We start from the raw sequence: 17,282 nt of genomic DNA on the forward strand, positions 1-17,282 counted from the left end.
TTTCCCTTTTTTGTTAACTTAGCCCATCTGATGGTTGTGAGGTGGCACTTTAGAGTTATTTTAATCTGCATTTCATTTATCAGTGATTTATAGCATTTCTTCATATGGCTCTTGATACCTTAAATTTTATCTCCTGAAAATTGCCCATTTATATCTTTGGGCCATTTATCAATGGGGGAATGGCTCTTATTCTTATACATTTGAATCAGTTTCCTATATATCTTAGAAATGAGACTTTGATCAGAGAAATTTACTTCAAAGATATCTGCCTCATTTACCTGATTCTCTTCTCATTTTAGCTTCATTGGTTTTGTTTATGTGCAAACTTTTAAATTTTATGTAATCAAAATTGATCATGCAACTTCCTGTGAATCTCTCGTTTCTTGTTTGGTCAAGAACTCTTCCCCTATCCATAGATCTCACATGTAATTTCTTCCATGCTACTCTAAGTTTTTATGATGTCACACTTTCTATATACATCATGTACCCATTTGGAGCTTGTCTCTGTTTATGGTATGAGATGTTTGTCTGTAACTAATCTCTACCAAATTGTTTTCCAGTGTTCCTAATAATTACTGTCAAATAGTGAGTTCTTGCCTCAATAACTGGGATCTTTGGGTTTATCAAACACTAGGCTACATTCATGTTTACTTCTACATATTGTGTACCCAATCTGTTCCATTGATCAACTTCTGTATTTCTAACCTACTACTAAATTGTTTTGATGATTACAGCTTTGTAGTATAGATTGAGATCTTGTATGCTAAGTCGCTTTCTTTCCCACTTTTTTTTCATTAATTCCCTTGGTATTCTTGACCTTTTGTTCCTCCAAATGAATTTTGTTATTGTTTCTTTCTAGTTCTATAAAATAATACTTTGGTGGTTTGATTGGTATGGCACTGAACAAAAAAATTAGCTAGGACTAGTACTGTCATTTTTATTATATTGGCTCAGTCAATTAGATCTATCTTTTTTTGTATAAAGAGTGTTTTATAACTATTTCCATATAGTGCCTCTGTGTGTCTTGGCAGGTAGAGTCTCAAGTATTTTATATTTCTCAAGATATTTTATTTGTTTGTTTGTTTTTGTTTCTGGTGAGGCAATTGGGGTTAAGTGATTTGCCCAGGGTCACACAGCTAGTAAGTGTCAACTGTCTGAAGCCGGATTTGAACTCAGGTCCTCCTGACTCCAGAGCCAGTGCTCTATCCACTGCGCCACCTAGCTGCCCCTTTCAAGCTATTTTAAATATAATTTCTCTTTCTTTCTTCTGCTGGATTTTGTTGGTAATATTCAGAAATGATTATTTGCATGGGCTTATTTTATATCTTGCAATTCTGCCAGAGTTAGTAATTATTTCAATTAGATTTTAGTTAATTCTAGGATTCTTTGAGTACACATTCATGTCATCTGCAATAAGCGATATTTTGTTTCTTCTTTCTCTAAATTTATTTTTCTTGTCTTTATGCTTTAGCTCACATTTCTAGCACTATATTAAATAGCAAAAGTGATAAAAAATCCTTTCTTTACCCTTAATCTTACTGAAAAATCTTTATATTAAAGATAATGCTGGGGGGCAGCTAAGGTGGAGCAGTGGATAAAGCACTGGCCCTGGATTCAGGAGTACCTGAGTTCAAATCCGGCCTCAGACACTTCACATATACTAGCTGTGTGACCCTGGGCAAGTCACTTAACCCCAATTGCCTCACTAAAAAAAAAAAAAAAAAAGATAATGCTGGTTCTTGGTTTTAGGTACATAATACTTATATCAGTGAAAGCCCCATTTATCCTATGCATTTTTAGTGGTTTTAACAGTAATAGGTATTATCTTGTCAAAAACTTTTTCTGCATCTATTGATATAATTGTATGATTTTTGTTATTCTTGTGGTCAATTATGATTACAGATTTCCTCCATTCTTATTAAAAATCCAGTCTGGTTATAGTTTATAATCTGTGATATGCTGCTATAGTATCCTTGCTAATGTTTTATTTAAAATTTTCACATCAATATTCATTAGGGATATTGATCTATAGTTTTCTTTCTCCATTTCAACTCTCTTGGGCTTAGGTATCAAGACAATATTTGTATCATGAAAGGAATTTGGCAGGATCGCAGCTTCCTATTTTTTCAGGAATTAATTGTTCACTTAATGTTTGGTAGAATTTACTTGTAAAATGCATCTGCTCCCAAGGTTTTTTTCTTTGGGACTTTACTTATGGCTTGCTCGATTTCTTTTTCTATGATAGGGTTATTTAAATATTTAATTTCCTGATCTATTAATCTAGACAATTTATATTTTTGTAAATATTTATCCATTTTATTTAGATTACTAGTTTTATTAGCATATAACAAGGTGAAATAGTTCCTAGTGGTTTCTTTTATTTCTTCTTCATTGATAGTAATCTGATAACTTTGTTTTCTTCTTTCTTTTTTTTAAAATCAAGTTGGTTAAGGGCATATCTGCTTTACTGTTTTTAAAAAATAAAACATATTCTTGTACTTATTAATCAATAGTTTAGGGCTTTCAATCTCATTAATCTCTTCTTTGATTTTCAGTATTTCTATATTGGTGTTTAATTTGAGGGCTTACATTTATTACTTTTCTAGTTTTATTTAGGTGTCTACTCAATTTGTTGAGTTGTCATTTCTGTTTTATTGGTGAAAGTGTTTAGATATATACACTTTCCCTTTAGTACTATTTTGGCAATATTCCCCTCCCCCCCAAATTGGTGTTATTTCATTATTGTCATTATTTTAGTTAAATTATTGACTTTTATAGGATTTAAAATTTTTCTTCAAAGGCTTTTTGTTGACTTTAATTTTGTTACATTGTGCTTTTAAAATATGTTTTTGATATTTCTACTTTTCTGTATTTATTTTTGAGGTTGTTATGTCCTAATATATGATCAATTTTTATGAAGATGCCAGTCACAGCTGAGAATATATATACTCTTTTTATTACCATTCAATATTTTCCTGAGGTTTATATTATCTAGCTTTTCTAAAATTCTGTTCAGGTCATTCATTTCTTTTTTGTTTGCTACTTAAATTAGATTTATCTAGGTTTGAGAGAGATAGATTGAGGTCTCCCATGATTGGTGTTTTACTGTCTATTTCTCCCTGTAATTATTAAAATTTTCCTTTAAGAATTTAGATGCTATGCCATTTGGTGCATGTATGTTTAGTATTAATAATAATTCATTATCTATGTGACCTTTCAACAAAACATACTTACTTGGCTTACATCTTTTGATTAGGTCTATTTTTGCGGTTTCTTTCTCTGAAATCATGATTGCTATTCCTGCCTTTTTTACTTCAGCTGAAACATTAAAGATTCTGATGCAGTACCTTTTATTAATTCCATGTACATTATTCTGTTCCAAGTGTGCTTCTTGTAAACAACATATTGTTGAATTCTGGTTTCTAACTGTTTCTGCTATCTTCCATTTTATTGGTGAGTTCTCCCTTACATATTCACGATTATTTCTGCTAATTATGTATTTTCTTTTATCCTATTCTTTTATAAATCTGTCTCTTTGTTTCCTGCCTCTTCTTTAAGAGTTTGTTTTGCTTACAATTAATCCCTCCCTTAGTTTACCCTTCTTAATTCTCCCTTTCCCTTAAACCGTTTCCTTCCTGTTTCTCTTTTCTGTGCCCAACTGTTAGTGTATATTCTTTCCTCCTTTGACTAGTTCAAATGAGAGGGAGGTTCAATGTCAACCACTCCCCCTTATCCCTTTCTCCTTGCTGTATATTCTACTTATGCACCCCAATTATGTGAGATAATTTCTCCTATCTTTCCTGTCCCTTCCTTCCCCCAGTACCCTTCTCTACTTTTCTTCTACTTCCCCTTCTCTACCCTTCCCTTTCCATTCTTCTGCTAAGATCATTGAAATATAACAGAACCACTTCTAGGCCCTCTACTTAGATTTCCTCTATGACCTCTGATAATGGTAGAGTCTAGGAGATACACATATTATCTTCTCATATTAAAATATAAAAAGTTATTGTTTATTCCATTATAATTATATGCTCATGTTTACCTTTTTATACTTCTCTAATTGGTTTCTAAAATAATTTTTAGCTCTTTATCTTTTCCAAAAATTCTGGTTGTACTTTTGCCCCAGGTTGTATTTTCTTTTGAGCCTTTGCTTGTAGATGTTTTTGACTGATTCTCTTTTTCTGGATTTGTGTCTGGGATTCCCCGTTACAATAAAAACTCTTTATGGTAAGATTCTTTTCTTTTCTTCATTATTCCAATGTACTTTATGATTTTGAACTTTATGTTAAGGCCAGGCTCTGAACATTTCTGGGGAGAATGCGTGAATAGAACTTTTTTTCTGTTAGGTCCTTCTGCTGCTTTTTTAGGTATTGAGTGTATATTATTCCAGGACCTCAGGGACAGCTCGGGCTGGGGGACCTGAAAATTTTCAGAACTTCTGAAATGATGTGATCTGAACAGGGAAGTTTGCTCCCTGTCCTCCTGCTTGGTCTGCAAGTTCCTGACCCAGGTTTGGGTCTGAGTAACATGACTATCCAGTAGACCATTGCTAGATGCAGCCATCATCTGCCATCTGGGAAGCTTTACAGGTTCAGGGTGACAGAACTGCAAATTCCCCTTTGGTGTAGGAGTCTTGCCTGGGTTATTAGCTGCAGTTTTCAGACTAGGCTAAAGGGTCAAAGGGAGCCTCCACTCAGCTCTTGCGGACTAAGTTGTACAGCTGTTGCTTGTGGATTTTTTCCTTGCTCAGAGCAAAGCCTAATATCCCTGGACACTCTTCTCTGCTACTCCTGGCCCAGGATCCCTCCTTTGTCCTCTTGGATCTGTAACCCAGAACTGGGTAGTGAGTGACAGAGTCATCAGCACCCATTTCCATACCCTAAGCCAGTTTTGGGAGCCCCTTGGACTTATTTCTTCTTCCAGCACTTCCTGCCTCAATGCCTAGCCCTAGTCCTCTTTCAGTCCCCTGGGCACTGAAATGCTCATCTAGGAGTGCTTTGGCCACATTTCATTCCTTGTGTCTTCAGACCTCTAACTGCCTCTCTGTACTGACTTGGACTGGAAAAATGATTCATTGGGACTTAAATTTTTTTTTTGATTTGGTGTGTTTTCTAGATCTTTGTGGGAGCATTATGGAGGGGTAAGCTGGGCTGTATTTCTTCCTACTACTCCACCATCTTCCACATGGTGTTCAACATACCTTTCCAGCTTTTTCCAAATTATTCCCCTTCATGGACTGTGCAGTCCAGTCAAACTGGTCTTCTTCCATTCTCTGAACTTGAATTTCTGCTCTTTTGATGGTTAGTCCTTTCAGTCATGTCTGACTCTTCATGACTCCATTTGGGGTTTTCTTGGCAATGAATCTGGAGATGTTTTTCATTTCCTTCTTTAGCTCAACTGAGGCAAATAAAATTAAGTGAATTGTTCAGGGTTGCACAGCTAGTAAGTGTTGGCTTTTAACTTTGTTAAAGTGGGGCACTGCTTCCAGGGTGGAAGACACACTGTCTCAAGTCATTCATCAAGCAAGCTTTCCCTGAGATCCCCAATATGCTAGTCCTCCTCCCTCCTCAAATTACCTTGTATTATACTTATCTGTATACATGTTATTTTCCTCTCAATAGAGTTTAAGATCCTTGAGTTCATTAAATTCTCAATGGCTAGGTGCATAATAAATTTTTGCTAAATTAAAATGCTATAGATTGGACTTCTGGCTCACATGACTAACAAAATCATGGACTAGACATTTTCTCCAATTCCCCCAATCTCTCAAATCTCTCCAAAACAGAATTATGCACCAAACATAAAACAACTTCCGATGTCTTCATGGTCCAGGACACCCAGAATCCAAAAGAAGGTTTAAAAAAGAGCCCAAACCCAGGACCTGATGCTTACTGACCCTGAGCTCATGTAGAACTCTTCTCCCACCTCCTAGGATTCTGACAGCAAAGCTACACTAGCACACCCAAGGACAGGACACAGGTTTTCATCAAAATCCACTCCTAGAACCCAGTGTCTCTTTTCCTCTTAGCATTACTATAGATATCCCACCTCTATGATGCAGAAGTTTGCTCAGTCCTCAATAGCCAGCTTGGCTGCAGTCCTTCAGGAGCTAAAGTTTGATGGGGGCTGCAACCCAGAAACATCAGCACTACAAAGCTATGAGTTGGGGTTAGGGTTGTCCTGGGGCAAACAGGCTCTGAACTGCTGGTATCAGGCCAGAGAACTGAGCAAAGAGAGAGTGGAACAGGTTACCAGGACAGGTCATTATGCCTGTGGTGGGGCTATATAACACTCTATTAAGGCTGAGGAATAGAGCACAGCATCCAGCTAGGCCCAGTTCTGTCCCCACAAAAATCAACTGAAGCATAGACCTAGGCTATTGAACTGTGAATTGCCTGGTGAGGAAGGAGGCTTAGATGCTTTGAGATCCAGCCTCCAGGGAAAACACCATCAGAGGGAAAGGAGTCAGGAAGTGATTGATAAGGAAAATAAGGTGGGGGGGGGGTGATGAAATTACCAAAGGTTTGGGGAAGAAGAAAACTTAAAAACCTTGAACATAAACAGATAAATCAATAGAAAAAAGCCCAGTAACAATAGAAGGAAATGTGGCCTTCAGTTCTATTAAGCAAGTTCAGGCATTTATGAATAAATACTACAAAATAAAGGAAAATTATCCAACACTTGATAGACAGAGGACCATGTAGAATTTGAGGAAAACATGGAACCACAAAACATTGTTCCTGAGTGATTTAAAAGTAGGAATTCTAGGAGCAGAATTTATGTCGTGCCCAGGAAAAATAATGAATAGGATAAGAAAACTTGAATCTGCCATGGCAAGCCTCACCAAAGAAACAAAAGAGAGAACAATAGAATGGGAATGCAAATACACAGAATTTAATGACAACCTAGAAGAAGAGAAGCAAAAAACATTCAAATAAATTATATTCACTATGCAAGCAGAACATTCTGAACTTGAAGACAGAAGGCACAGAGACGACCTAAGGATTATGGGTCTCCCAGAAGAATAGGTCAGGACAAAAATATTTTCACACCACAGTGAATCAATAACTTCATCCAAAAGAATGACAATAATGAGACAATATACCAAAACCTACTGGATGCAGCCAAAGCAGTGCTTAGGGGAAATTTTCTATCTCTAAATGCTTACATGAATAAAAAAGAGAAAGAGGAGATCAATGCATTGGGCATGCAACTAAAAAAGCTAAAACAAGAACAAATTAAAAATCCCCAATTAAATACTAAATTAGAAATCCTGAAAAATCAAAAGAGAAATTAATAAAATTGAAAGCAAGAAAACTCTAGAATTAACCAATAAAACTAAGAGCTGGTTTTATGAAAAAACCAATAAAATAGATACACCTTTAGTTAATTTGATTTAAAAAAGAAAGAAGAAAACCAAATTACCACTATAAAAAATGAAAGGGGTGTGCTCACTTCGGCAGCACATATACTAAAATTGGAATGATACAGAGAAAATTAACATGGCCCCTGTGCAAGGATGACACGCAAATTAGTGAAGTGTTCCATATTTTTAGTTGTGATTTCACTACTTAGCTGTTTTTTTGGTGCATAGCTTATTGCTGTTACTAGTCACTAGTTGGTATGTGAAATATTGTAGAGGCTTCTTGTTACTTGACTACATAAAATGCCCAAAGACATTAAAAAAAATGAAAGGGGTGAATTTACCACCAATAAATTGGAAATTAAAGCAATAATTAGGAGCTATTTTGCCCAACTGTATGCCAACAAATTTGACAATCTAAATGAAATGGATGAATATTTACAAAAATACGAATTGCCCAGGTTAACTGAAGAGGAAATAATAGTTCCATTTTAGAAAAAGAAATTGAATAAACCATCAGTGAACTCCCTAAGAAAAAATCTCCAGGGCCAGATGAGTTTACAAGTGAATTCTACCAAACATTTAAAGAACAATTAATTCTAATACTATACAAACTATTTGGAAAAATAGGTGAAGGAGTCCTACCAAATTCATTTCATGACACAAATATGGTGTTGATACCTAAACCAGGCAGAGCCAAAACAGAGAAAGAAAATTACAGACCAATTTCCCTAATGAATATTGATGCTAAAATCTTTTTTTTTTTTTTTTTAGTGAGGCAGTTGGGGTTAAGTGACTTGCCCAAGGTCACACAGCTAGTAAGTGTCAAGTGTCTGAGGCCAGATTTGAACTCAGGTGCTCCTGACTCCATGGCCAGTGCTCTATCCACTGCACTACCTAGCTGCCCCGATGCTAAAATCTTAAATAAGATATTAGCAAGGAGATTACAGCAAATGATCACCAGGATAATACACTATGACCAGGTGGGATTTATACCAGGAATGCAAGGCTGGTTCAACATTAGAAAAACTATCAACATAATAAACCACATCAATAACAAAACTAACCAAAATCCTATGATTATCTCAATAGATGCAGAGAAAGCATTTGACAAAATACAACACTCATTCCCATTAAAAACACTAGAAGGCATAGGAATAGGTGGAGCTTTCCTTAAAATAAGAAGCAGTATCTACCTAAAACCATCAGCAAACATTATGTGTAACAGGGATACGTTATGAGGCATTCCCAATAAGATCAGGGGTGAAACAGGGATGTCCATTATCACCTCTATTATTTAATATTGTACTAGAAATGTTAGCTATAGCAATAAGAGAAGAAAAAGGAATTAAAGGAATTAGACCAACATCTTACACCTTATACAAAAATAAGGTCAAAATGAGTTCAAGATTTAGACATAAAGGATGATACCATAGATAAATTAGGAGAGGAAGGAATAGTTTGCCTCACAGATCTATGGAGAGGAAAACAATTTATGTACAAACAAGAGATAGAGAATATTATGAAATGCAAGATGGAAGACGTTGATTACATTAAATTAAAAAGGTTTTGTACAAACAGAAGCAATGCAGCCAAAATTAGAAGGGAAGCAGAAAGCTGGGAAACAATTGTTACAGCCAGTATTTCTGATAAAGGCCTCATTTCTAAAATATACAAGGAACTAAATCAAATTTAGAAGAATATGTCATTCCCCAATTGAGAAATAGTCAATAGGCAGTTTTCAGATGAAGAAATCAAAGCTATTGCCATATGAAAAAATACTCTAAATCACTATTGATCAGAGAAATGCAAATTAAAACAACTCTGAGGTACCACTTGACACCTATCAGATTGACTAATATGACAAAAAAAATAATAAATGTTGGAGAAGCTGTGGAAAAATTGGAACACTAATGCATTGTTGGTGGAGCTGTGAACTGATCCAACCATTCTGGGGAGCAATTTGGAACTATGCCCAAAGGGCTATGGAACTATTCATACCCTTTGACCCAGTGGTACCACTGCTAGGTCTGTATCCCAAAGAGACCATCGAAAAGTGAAAAGGACCCACGTGTACAAAAATATTTATAGCAGCTCTCTTTGTGGTGGCAAAGAATTGGAAATCGAGGAAAAGCCCATCAACAGGGGAATGGCTAAACAAGTTGTGGTATACGAATTTAATGGAATACTATTGTGCTGTTAGAAACGATGAGCAGGAATTCAGAGAAACCTGGAAGGACTTACATGAACTGATGCTGACTGAGAGAAGCAGAACCAGGAGAACATTGTACACAGTAACAGCAACATTGTGTGATGAACAATGGTGATAGACTTGGCTCTTCTCAGCAGTGCAATGATACAAAACAGTTTCAAAGAATTCATAATAGAAAATGTTCTCAACATCCAGAAAAAAGAACTGTGGATTATGAATACAGATTGAACCATACTGTTTCTACTTTTGAACTGTTTTTTTCCCTTATTTTTTGAGTTTTTTCCCTTGTGCTCTGATTCTTCTTTCACAAGATGACTAATGTAGAATGTTTAATGTCATTGTACATATATAACCTATATCAGACTATTTTCCATCTTGGGGAGGAGGGAGGGAAGGGAGGGTGTGAGAAAAATTTGGAACTAAAAATTCTATGAAAACAAATGTTGAAAACTATCCTTATATGTAACTGGAAAATAATAAAATACTTTAAAAAAAAGACTATCTCTTCACTCCTCCTCCTCCTCCTTCTTCTTCTTCTCTCTCTCTCTCTCTCTCTCTCTCTCTCTCTCTCTCTCTCTCTCTCTCTCTCTCTCTCCTTCCCTCCCTCCATCCCTCCCATTTCTCACCATTTAATAGCTAATTCCCTGCTGTTTACAAACACACTCAAGTCTCCCCCACTGTTAAAAACCCTCCCTTGGGGGCAGCTAGGTAGCACAGTGGATAAAGCACCGGCCCTGGATTCAGGAGTACCTGAGTTCAAATCCGGCCTCAGACACTTACTAGCTGTGTGACCTTGGGCAAGTCACTTAACCCCCATTGGCCCGCAAAAAAAAAAAACAAACAAAAAAACACAAAAAAACCCCTCCCTTGACCCTATTATCCTCCCAAACTAAGATCCTACATCATTCCTCTCTTTCTCTGCTAAACTTGAAAAAACTACCTATTCTTATTGCCCCTATTTCTTCTCCTCTTACTTTTCAACCTTTTGAAATTTGGTTTTTAATTTCATAATTTACTTGAAACTGCTCGGCCAAAGATCCTGATTGTTTCTTTTTTCCTTCCCCACCTCCCCAGTTATTTTGAAATTGCCAAATATTGTGACCTTTTCTCAGTCATTATCCTTTTTTTAACCTTTCTACAGCCCTTAACACTGTAGATCCTCCTCCTCTAAGTTCTCTTTTCTCTTAATTTTCAGGACGTTGCTCTCTCTCTCTCTCTCTTTTTTTTTTTAGTGAGGCAACTGGGGTTAAGTGACTTGCCCAGGGTCACACAGCTAATAAGTGTTAAGTGTCTGATGCCGGATTTGAACTCAGGTACTCCTGAATCCAGGGCCGGTGCTCTATCCACTGCGCCACCTAGCTGCCCCACGTTGCTCTCTTTTAGTTCTCATTCTCCTTTATGACATAATCATTCATAGGATATCTCCCAATTTTAGGTATACCACAAGATTCTGTCCTGGATCCTTTTCTCTTCTTTCTATATATTCTCTAGGTGACTACATCAGTTCCTATGGGTTTTACGTTATCATATCTATGCAGAAAACTCCCAGATCTATGTATCCAGTCCTCATCACTCTCTACTCTTATATCACCCTCTCCCTCTGGACAATTCAAATGGCATGTCCTGGAGACATATAACTCAACTTGTCCCAAACAGAACTAACTACCTTTTCTCAAAAACTCACTTCTCTTCCCTTCTTTTCTATTTCTGTGAAAAACACTGCCATCTGTTCATAAGCCTGGTCTAAAAGCTTTGTTCTCAACACCTCACTATTGCTTGTCCTCCCCGCTGCCCAATTCCAGTGAGTTGCCATGCCTTATTGATTTTACCTCTACAACATCTTTTTTATCCTTTCCATTCTTTCCACTCATACGAGCTGTGGTCCTCATCACCTCTTGAATGGACTATTGCAATACCCTCATAATTAGTCTCCCTGCTTCCAGTTTCTCTCCTGTCTAATCCATCAAGGCTGCCAAAATGATATTCCTAATTAATAGGTCTAAGTTTCACTTTCTTGCTCAGAAAAAACCCTTTTTCTTTTCTTTATCATCATCATCATCATTATCATTGAACTCCCTTCACAACCTGGTTCATACCTTTCCAGACTTATTAGACATTATTGCCCTTAATACACTCTTTAGTTCAGTCAAACTGAGGACAAGTTGCATTCACATATGACTAGCCACTGCCCATCTCCAAGATGGGGGGCACTCCCTCTTCCCCTCAGGCCCCTAGAATCTCCGGTCTTTTCCAAAGCTTAGTTCAAGAGTTGTACAAAGGCTTTTCCTAACTCCCTTCCCACCCCGTGAGAAAATAATGGGTTTTGGAATGCCCAAAGGCCCCAGCTTGAGGGGATTGATTTGCATTGATTGGATTGACTGACTCTGCTGATTGACTCACTTGGAGTTAACTTGACTGAAACCATACCTGCCTATGAAAAAAAACCCTCAAGAGGGTTTCTTCTCAAAAGCTGTGGACTCTGACCTCAACATAGGACCACCCTCAGATCCAGTGAACCAATGGATTTGGGTGATGCTAGCCAATTAGCTTGAAGCAGGGTGGAAGGCCAGCCTCTCCTCTGGACTCAGAGAAAACAACTCTCAGTTTGGCTCTTGAACAAGCGTGTGGAGGAGGACTTGAGGAAGAACCAGGCCAGGCTGGAACTCTAGGCTAGATAAGCCCTTTCTTAACTTTCTGAGCCAATTGTTCTCTTTTTACTAATATTTGGTATGCTTTAATAAATGCTTAATGCCCCAAAATGGGTGCTAAAGCTTCTAATTTATAAGTAACAAATATATTAGAAACCCTAGCTAATTTTCCCTATACTTGGGACAGGAATAGGCGACCACACGTTAAATGTCACAACCCCAAACTACTAGCCACCTTCTCAAAATTAAATTGTATATATTTGTATGTGGGAATGCTATTATCTTATAATATGCAAGTTCCTTGAGGACAGAGATTGTTTTAATTATTTTTTTTTTGTATCCACAATGCTTAGCACATAGAATGTCCTAATAAATACTTGTTGGTTTATTGACACGCTCAAAGAAAAACTTGTTTCTTTGCATTAAAGGATGGGGGAACAGAAATGTATTATCTGAAGCCCTCTTATATACAGTTTTCAATACAAGAAATCAGAGAACAGAGAACACAATTAGCTAGATAGCCAACACTGTTTGGCTCAAGCAATAAATGTAGCTTCAACTTAATTTATAATTTTTTATTCTTTAGTAAAAACCTGAAAAGATGAAGAATTCTACCTTTTAACTGCTTATTTAAGGAAAACCTACAATTGATACATGACATAATGTCCAAGTTTGAGTTGGGGTCATGCCAAACCCTCTGGGAGAATCTAGTACTAGAATGATTAAAAGAGAAACAAATCACAAGATTTTTAGATGATTTTTGCTTACTTTTGAGAGTACAGATTATTGTGGGTAGTAGTGTTTCCTACCTCTATGGTAGACAGTAACTTACCATCCATCATATGCCCAGAGTCCATTATAAAACGCCAGACTTATGGAACCCACAGAGATAGTGGCATCATCAAAGGAATTTTCAAAATTGCTTGTTTTCCCTGAAATAAAACCATAGATATTGTGCTATAAGAAATGATGAGCAGGACACTCTCAGAAAAACCTGGAAAGACTTACATGAACTGATGCAAAGTAAAATTAGTAGAACAAGGAGAACACTGTACACAGTAACAGCAACATTATAAGATGATCATCTGTGAATGACTTAGCCATTCTCAGGAATACAATGATCCAAGACAACTCTGAAGGACTTATGAAAAATACTATCCATTCCAAAAGAAAGAACTGATAGTGTCTGAATACAGATAGAAGCATACTCTTTATACTTTATTTTTCTTGAGTTTTTTTGGTCTATGTTCTCTTTCACAGTATGACTAATACGGAAATGTTTGCTTGACTACCCATGTATAACCTATATAAAATTGTTTGTCTTCTTAATGATGGCAGTGGGGAAGGAAGGAGGGAGAGAATTTGGAGCTCAACAATTAAAAAATTAATGTTAAAAATTGTTTTTATATGTAATGTAGAAAAATAAAATATTGAACAAAAATGATAAAATAAAAAGGTCATCAAGATGTAATGAAAAACGGGGCAGCTAGGTGGCGCAGTGGAAAAAGCACCAGCCCTGGATTCAGGAGTACCTGAGTTTAAATCCAGCCTCAGATACTTGACACTTACTAGCTGTGTGACCCTGGGCAAATCACTTAACCCTCACTGTCCCACCAAAAAAAAAAAAAAGATGTAATGAAAAAAAGAAAAATAAAGATACTATGGGTATTGAGAAATGAAATTGATAGTTCCATCTCTATTTTTCACTTAAAAGAAGTATCTGAACTGTGACTTCAGAGTATAAATAAATATTTTGACAATAAAATGTGAAGCTAAAGATTCTTGTGAACTAATCTACTGGACTGATTTCTTACATTTTTTCATCTCTGTATAAAATGAAAAAATATATACCTTAAGAACACTTCAAGAAATTCCAGCAACAAATTCAATACTGATATTTACCATATTAAGACACTCAGGACCTAATCTCCTGCCCATAAGAGATAGTTGTCCCAGTTCCTTAGAACTATTAGAAATAGTTCTAATTCAGCAAACACATAAATGTCTACCATATGCAAGGCAGTACTAACAGAGGAGGTTACTAGTAGGCAAAGAACTGGTGTCAGAGTCATGAATATCTAAGTTCAAGTCCCATCTCCAACACATATTGATTGGGTGATCCTAAGTAAGTCACAACCCCTTAGTGCCCCAAGCTATTCTCGAAGATGATAAATTGCCAAGCAGTTCAACCACTCCCCCATTTCCTCTCCTGAGCCCCCCAAAACTTTATAAGGCATTATGCTACCAACCAGAGATACAAAAAAAAAAAAAAAAGCCCTTGACCTCACAGAGGTTATGTTGTACTATACCTGAGCTTTACTGGTACTCAGCAATAGGAGAGATAGAAATGAGATTTACCTTGTGCAAGGAGCACAATCCCACTTATAATAATAATGGCGACAATCACCAGCTTGGCTGCTGTGAAAAAGTTCTGGACATAGCTCCCCAGCTTCACGCTTAGGGCATTCACTGTTGTTATAACCACTGGAAGGAAAGTCAGACATAGGAAAAGAGTTTTATATTCTGGACTTTTCAAATCCTTGATCTAATGCCAATATGTAGAAAATGCTTTGGGAAGATTCTGGAAGAATACTCTGATACTCATTCCTAGGTATAACCCATGTAATTACATTACCTATTTTTCTGTTTCAAGGGAAATACACACATATACATATATTTTATTATATATTTACATATAAAAGATCAGTTAGAAAGCATTTTAAAATCTGTAATTATTTTAAACATTTGTGATTTAAAAACCAATCTATGTCTCGCTTGGACATTAGTCCAATGGGACTATAACATGGTGCATGATCTAGTTAAACAAGAGGAGAGGGCTCTCAGCTAACAGTCTAATATGAATGCAACCCTCAGCCTGAAGTGTGTAAAGAGGAAGAACCAAGCCCTTGTGTAAGCCTTCTAAACTCCATCTATAACTTCACTCAGCCTCCTCACCAATGCAATCAATAGCCAGTCTCTGCAGAGCTCCTTCCCCACTTAGGTGCTATGATAGGGAAGTAACAAAGAGACCAGTGATCCCAAGCCTAGATTTCCTCAGGGAAAGTAATATTTGCTGTATTATAGTCATTTTGTCCTGGGAAGCACTTGAACACCATGAGGCTCCAGAGTTCGTTATTCGTGTTCTCAGATGGGTATATATGCATAGCAATGGAAGAAACTTACAGATGGCAGCTGCTGCAAGACACTTGACAACAAGTTCTGGAGGCTTACAGTTGGTGTAGAAGGAGACAGACACGTATTCAGCAAAGCTAAGACAAATAATGGCGAATGAAGTGGGTTTCATGACAATCAAACTGGTCCAAGAAAAGAGGTAGGCAGGAATAGGGCCAAAGGCCTCCATCAGGTAAGGATATTCGCCTCCTGATTTGGTGATCATTGTACCCAGTTCAGCAAAACACAGAGCACCTGAAGAATAAATACAGAAAATGAAACAATCCCTATTTGCAAGGAGCATGTGTCTTAATGGAAGAGACAATAAGTGCATATGTACATAGAGCATAAACTATTTACAGCACAAATATAGATGTGCACAAACATATGCAAAGAAGATAAATACGAGGTAGTTTGGGAGGGAAGGTACTAGAATTGGGGGGATCAAGGAAGACTTTATGGAGAAGATAGTGTTTAAGCTTCATTTTAAAGGAAGGAATGCACTCTGTGAGGCAGGGGTAAGGAAAGAATGAATTCCAGACATGTGGAATAGCCAGTCCAAAGGCACCAAGATGGTAGATAGAATGTCGTGTGTAAGGAATGGTGAGAAGACTGGTTTGGCTGGATCACAGGGTAGTAAAGAAGGGATGTTTAATGAAACTGAAAAGATAGGTTGAGTCCAGGTTTAAAAAACCAAATTGGGAATTTATATTTATTCTATAGGCAATAAGGAACCACAGGTGTTGATTGAGTAGGGGATTCATAGAGTCAGATTCATGTTTAAGAAAATTTATTTTGGCAGCAGTATATAAGAAGGACTGGAACAGGGACAAACTTGAAACAGAGAGACCAAAGAGAAGTGAAAATGTCTTTGAAATGAGGCCAAAACCAGTACAGGCCCCTAGTTGGATGGAGTCACAAATGTTAAATTCCACAGCATCCAAAATTCTTTGGTGATTTACCCCTAATTACAATCCAGATTCCCCTGCTGTAGCAGTGGCTCCTTTTCCCTATTCTTAGCTGGAGAATTCTGGCTAGTGAGACCCTAGCTGCTGCTCCTGCCCTCCTTTCCCCATCCTGGGTTTATCCCACTGCTCCCTTCTCATTCCATGGGCCTTATATTCCTGCTATCCCAGTTCTGCATTGCCCTCAGATTAGGGTAAGAGTTATGGAAAAAGTATTTCAGATACTCTGGCAATTTTGTCCAAAGAGTTGGAATAGGGCCTCCAAATCCTATCATGATAAATCTCTCCAGAAAGTCTTCAGAGGACACACAATTTAGCCTCTTCTATACATACGCTTCTTCTCTTGGTAAATGCTTGGTAAATCTGTAATGAGCAATTTGTGGCACAGTAGAAACAACATTAGACTTTGAAGTCAGAAGAGGGAATGCAATCTAAGCTCTGACATTTACTAATTGTGGGACAATGGACAAGTCCCTGTGGTCTCTCTAAACCTCAGTTTCTCTATTTGTAAAATGGTGAAAATAATGGAATACCTAACTCATAGGGTTGTTTTTAAAATGTAAAAAGCATTTGGCAAGCCCTATTGCACTACGTAAATCATTATTAGAACAGAAAGAGATGTCCATAGAACTAAATGTCAAAGAATTGGAAGAAAGGTATTAATGACATGACTGAGACTACTGACTAGCACTTTATTTGTTGTTTTTTTTGTTTGTTTGTTTTGCGGGGCAATGGGGGTTAAGTGACTTGCCCAGGGTCACACAGCTAGTGTCAAGTGTCTGAGGCCGGATTTGAACTCAGGTACTCCTGAATCCAGGGCCGGTGCTTTATCCACTGCGCCACCTAGCCGCCCTCCTAACTAGCACTTTAAAAAGTAAGAGTGTCTGAGGCCGGATTTGAGCACTCCTGATTCCAGGGCTGGT

At 37.1% G+C, this 17,282-nt stretch overlaps 1 protein-coding gene and 1 non-coding gene across 2 annotated transcripts in view; one reads left to right on the forward strand and one right to left on the reverse strand.

Moving 5' to 3' along the window:
- SLC7A9 (solute carrier family 7 member 9) overlaps nucleotides 1–17,282 on the reverse strand; it is a 54,914-nt gene that overhangs the window by 24,838 nt on the left and 12,794 nt on the right. The window contains exons 3-5 of the mRNA XM_043988048.1: nucleotides 15,407–15,649; nucleotides 14,582–14,707; nucleotides 13,056–13,155 (exon numbers count right to left, since the gene is read on the reverse strand). Coding sequence (XP_043843983.1) covers nucleotides 13,056–13,155; nucleotides 14,582–14,707; nucleotides 15,407–15,649 — 469 coding nt within the window. The remainder of the gene's footprint in view (nucleotides 1–13,055; nucleotides 13,156–14,581; nucleotides 14,708–15,406; nucleotides 15,650–17,282) is intronic.
- On the forward strand, nucleotides 7,448–7,554 carry LOC122744798. Its single transcript, XR_006355142.1, has one exon. It is a non-coding gene; the product is annotated as a U6 spliceosomal RNA (small nuclear RNA).

This window comes from Dromiciops gliroides, chromosome 2 (assembly GCF_019393635.1).
Source record: "Dromiciops gliroides isolate mDroGli1 chromosome 2, mDroGli1.pri, whole genome shotgun sequence".
Classification (NCBI taxonomy): Eukaryota; Metazoa; Chordata; class Mammalia; order Microbiotheria; family Microbiotheriidae; genus Dromiciops; species Dromiciops gliroides.